At 45.0% G+C, this 5009-nt stretch overlaps 1 protein-coding gene across 1 annotated transcript; it reads left to right on the top strand.

Annotated features, from left to right (window-relative positions):
• Window positions 1–1413: 1413 nt before the first annotated feature.
• On the top strand, window positions 1414–2093 carry LOC147991538 (uncharacterized). Its single transcript, XM_087538755.1, has 2 exons — window positions 1414–1432; window positions 1516–2093. Exons 1-2 carry the CDS (start codon window positions 1414–1416, stop codon window positions 2091–2093), a joined length of 597 nt encoding a protein of 198 aa, XP_087394881.1.
• The last annotated feature ends 2916 nt before the right edge of the window (window positions 2094–5009 follow it).

Raw genomic sequence — 5009 nt, 5'->3', positions numbered from 1 at the left:
ATTTACCGGATCTCATATGCATACTCTCTAACTCTGTTGATAACTTTCAAACAGGAACTTGCCCATTCTTCCTCTGGCGACTCATCGCAAACTGAGTTGCCAGCTTTTAAAACTGCCCCTGGGTAATAGCGATTGATTTACTCTGTAATCTCTTCATACCCTTATACTTATATTAATTTGTCATAATCCACATAGTGGACAAGCCAAACCCAACAAGAAGGCGAAGGTGAATAAACCAACTAAAGCGGCGAAAGCTGCTGAGCCGGAGGCACAAATCCCCGTTGCTAAAGCTTCTGACAGACAGCTGGAAGAGCCTGTTACTGCTACTCCACCTGATATTCCGGATTTGTGTGTTGATGACACAATGGTCAATCTTTCAACTCCTGCCCCCCGGGATTCACCTAAGCCGCCAGAGACTCATAATGATGATGTGACGATTACTGGCACCGGTTTTGTTGAACCGGGAAATCCAATAGCTTTGGATTGAGAGGCGGAAACTGAAGTTTGACATCTCCCACTATGCACAACTGAACAACAATGAAATCCTCTCTGGCTACCTCAGCCAGGTCCACTCCAGCCGCGACCTCGAAATTGATATGGTGAAACAGATGCACCAAAAATACGAGGTATGACTTCCAACTTTCAATAATTTATATGCATATCCTGCCAGCTCCCAAGTCTACTGGCTATGACAAGATTGAATAGGTTGTAGACTTTAGAAAAATCCATGCACTTCTGTCCTAGAACCCCTCCTAGTTCGGTTTTAAATGTAAACCGGATGTTTGCACAAGTTAAGTTTTTGCATCCGTAGCCCCCAAGGGCCGGCTTAATCTACAAGAATGAGTCGGTCCTATTTGTCTTTGCATAAGAAAAGAGAGCTTGAATGCTTAGCCCTCATGAGCCGGTTGGGACTGTTTACAGCACTTCCGGCTCATAATGAAGAAGATACAAACGATATGCATTAGCCCCCAAGTGCCAAGTAATCTTGCTTGCAAAGTACTTGGGACTTTTATTCAGAAGAGCCATTTATCTTTTAAAAATAATTCTTTGATAGACATTAGCCCCCAAGTGTCAAGTGTTGTTGCTGGCAAAAGACTTGGGACTTGTATTCTTGTAATCTTGATACCCATGCTGATAACTCTATACTTCATACAGGCTGCCACTTCTGAAATGGAGTCCCAATTGAGTGATGCCAAGACCCGGCTGGCGACTCAGGAAACTGAGACCTGGAAGGCTAAGTCTAAATTCCAATTTAGCGTGGCTGAGTCAGAAAAAATGAAGACCAGCTTTGATGCAGAGAAAAAGGCTTGAGTCGATGAAAAGACGGTTTTAACACAACATGCTGAGAAGGCAGAGGCAGCGCTTCAAGAGGTGACCACTGAGCTCACCGGCTTAAAACGCCATGTAACGCAAATGGTTTTAGCTATCTTTGGTAAATCGCCTTGTCCAACATCAAAAATGAATCATTATTTGGATCATATAACCCGCCGTTTAATCATTTTGCGATATATCCAGGTCCCAAGAGTAGCAATCTCAATCAAGACATGCTTGTGAAGATTAAAGCTGTCTATACTCTTGTCGAACAGCTGTACACCGGGACTCAACGTGCTTTAGCCGCCATTTCGCCAACAGGTCAAACACCAACTATGCTGATAGATGTGTTAAAGAAACTCTCGGTGCTGCCTGTGAGATTCGATGAGATAAAGCGATCATATGCAAGAGCCGGCGCCGTGACGGCTTTGAGCTGGGCTAAGACATGGGTACCAGAGCTTAACCCGTCTAAGGTAGCTACTGGCTACCCAAGCTTAAAAGAAGATAGTACGCCTTTCGATCAGAAAGACTTCTCAGCCTGCGTAAAGGAAATTCGTCCAATGGCTACTCTGATTGCCAATGATTCGGACCTCTCCAGGTACCATCCGGCTTATGACCAGGAGAATAAGAAGATGCCAACTCCAGCTTACAAAGTGATGGACTTAATTGCGCCAATCCGTAAGCACACCTTTGCTCCCGAAGTCGATCCGTCTGAGCTGATAGATGATGAGGCTGAATTTGAAGCTTTATCTGGCATCGATTGGTCATCTCCAACTTTTTAGACAGTGGCAGAAGACGAAGAGCCAACAAGGGATGATGCAGAGGACTCCGAGAAGCAAGCCCAAGAAGATTGAACCGCCGGGCAGTTCTAAAACTTGATCATTTGAAAAGACACTTTGATCTCATTTGGCCCATGGGGGCATGTAATAGGGTAGTAAAAAGTTTGATTTTGCCGTGCCATCGTGCACGTTCTGCCTTGCATGTGACTGCCAATTGAATATCTGCCACGTGATGTCAAGATATGTTATATCTGCTCATGATATTTAGTAATTGGGAATCTGCTCCTGCATATAACAGATAAAAAGTGTCGTGGCGGTTTACCGCTAGCTAGACGGGTTATCATACCCAATAACATAGTTTATAACCAAGGCTGGATTTAAGAACAACCATATATAACTGAAAATTTATCATACCTCTGATATTTTATCACACTGTTGGTTTACCAAGTCAATACAATAAGGGTGATAACCCAGATTTTTAGCATTGGTAATTATCATAGATTGCTGGCTTATGAACAAAACCAGGCCGGGTTAATAAACACCGGATTTACTTTATCTCATACTGGCTACTTATAGTTAAAAGCCAGGCCGGGTCAATAAACACCAGTTATTGTCACATATGACTCATAAGGCATTACAAGCCTTATTGGTTTTGAACCATGTAGTATTATGTCACAACAGAAAAAATCTCAAAATACGTTCAAATCAAAACAACAGAAAAAAACAAGCTTTCATAGGCCGCCAAGCCAAAATATCTTCTTCAATGAAACTAGCTTTAGCCACTTGAAGATACGCGCTTTCCGTGAGCTGGCCCTCACACTACCCAATCGACATTTTAACCCAGATAAGTTCAGTTCTTATTTAAAGATAGACTTATCAGGAGTACGTAGGGTCAGAGTAGCATCGTGCATCGGAGGCCGATTTATCCAACTTTCAAGGAAGGCGGCTTTTCAGCCTGAGCTTCTCCTTGCTATCCGTAAACCGTGCCCTCACATGACAAACCAGAGTTTTAACCTTAACGAGTTCAAGGTCTTGTTTTAAAAGATTGACTGTTACGAGTTCGGAGCCGGAGCACTAGACCGCCTTCTTGGAAAGTTCTGGTTTTAACCTGGCGGCTGTGGTAACGGTGCAGATCTTGCTGGTAAATCGCCAAACAAGTCGATGCGATATCATGCTCCTGATCTAACTGGTCAAGTGCTTCCTGACGTGCTTTTTCATTGTCGGCTTCAACATAAGCCGCCACTCAGGGCAAGTCATGACGGATGTCACTAGGGAGAACCGCCTCTGCTCCGTAAACCATGAAGAAAGGTGTGTAACTCGTAGACCTGTTGGGGGTGGTGTTAATGCTCCATAACACGAAAGGTAACTCCTCCACCCAACAACCCGGCATTCTCTGTAAGGGAACCATAAGCCGGGGCTTGATGCCTCGCAGGATCTCTTGATTGGCTCTCTCAGCTTGACCATTAGACTGGGGGTGAGCCACTGATGACACATCAAGCCAGATATGCTCATGTTGACAGAACTCTTTCATAGCACCCTTGGAAAGATTAGTGCCATTATCTGTTATAATGCTGTGTGGAAAACCAAAACGGAAGATCACCTTCTTGATGAATTAAACCGCCGTGGCTGCATCACACTTACTGACCGGCTCTGCCTCGACCCACTTAGTGAACTTATCAACCGCCACCAAAAGGTGGGTCTTCTTATCTTTGGACCTCTTAAAAGGTCCAACCATATCAAGCCCCCAGAATACAAATGGCCAAGTAATTGGAATCATCCTTAATTCTTGAGCCAGTACATGGGCTCGTCGTGAAAACTTCTGACAACCATCACATTAACTGACTAGATCCTCCGCATCCACATGAGCCGTCAGCCAATAAAATCCGTGACGAAAAGCTTTAGCAACAAGAGACTTAGATCTAGCATGATGACCACAATCTCCTTCATGGATCTCGCGGAGAATCTCATGGCCCTCCTCTTGGGAAACACAACGTTGAAAAGCCCCTGTAACACTGCAATGGTGCAGCTCACCATTGAAAATTGTCATCGACTTAGACCGTCGGGTTATCTGCCTGGCTAAGGTTTCATCCTCAGGTAACTCGCCTCGGGTCATATAAGACAAGTATGGAACCGTCCAATCAGGAATAGCATGAAGAGCCGCCACCAATTGTGCCTCCGGGTCAGGAACAGCGAGGTCCTCCTCCGTGAGTAATTTGACCGAAGGGTTAAGTAGAACGTCCAAGAATGTGTTGGGCGGCACCGGCTTGCGTTGAGATCCTAGCCAGCTGAAGTTGCCAGCCGCTTTATTCTTCCTTCTATCAATATGCTCAAATTGGTAACCCTTGAAGTGCCCTGCAATGGCATCGACCTCTCGTCGATAAGCTGCCATAAGCGGATCCTTAGAGTCCCAAGTACCAGAAACTTGCTGAGCCACTAGATCTGAATCGCCAAAGCACCTCACCCGGCTTAAATTCATCTCTTTAGCCATCCGAAGACCATGGAGCAAGGCCTCATTCTCAGCTGCATTGTTAGTACAAGGGAACATTAGCCGGAGAACATAAGAAAATTTGTCACTTCATGGGGAAGTCAAGACAACTCCAGCCCCCGAGCCCTCCAACTGTCTGGATCCATCAAAATAAATAGTCCAATATGTGTTATCCGGCGCCTGTAATTCTATCCAGTCATTGATGAAGTCCACGAGCGCCTGAGATTTGATGGTTATGCGAGGCACATATTTTAACCCATGAGGTCCAAGCTCAATGGCCCACTTAGCAACCCGGCCTGTGGCCTCCTTGTTTTGGATGATGTATCCTAAAGGAGTAGAACTGACCACAGTAATGGGATGACCCTGAAAATATTGCTTAAGTTTTCGGCTTGCCATGAAAACCCCATATACAAGCTTCTGCCAATGAGGATATC

Source organism: Triticum urartu, chromosome 1A (assembly GCF_056163025.1).
Source record: "Triticum urartu cultivar PI428250 chromosome 1A, HENAU_Tu73, whole genome shotgun sequence".
Lineage (NCBI taxonomy): Eukaryota > Viridiplantae > Streptophyta > Magnoliopsida > Poales > Poaceae > Triticum > Triticum urartu.
This window is presented reverse-complemented; position numbering and strand designations above follow the sequence as displayed.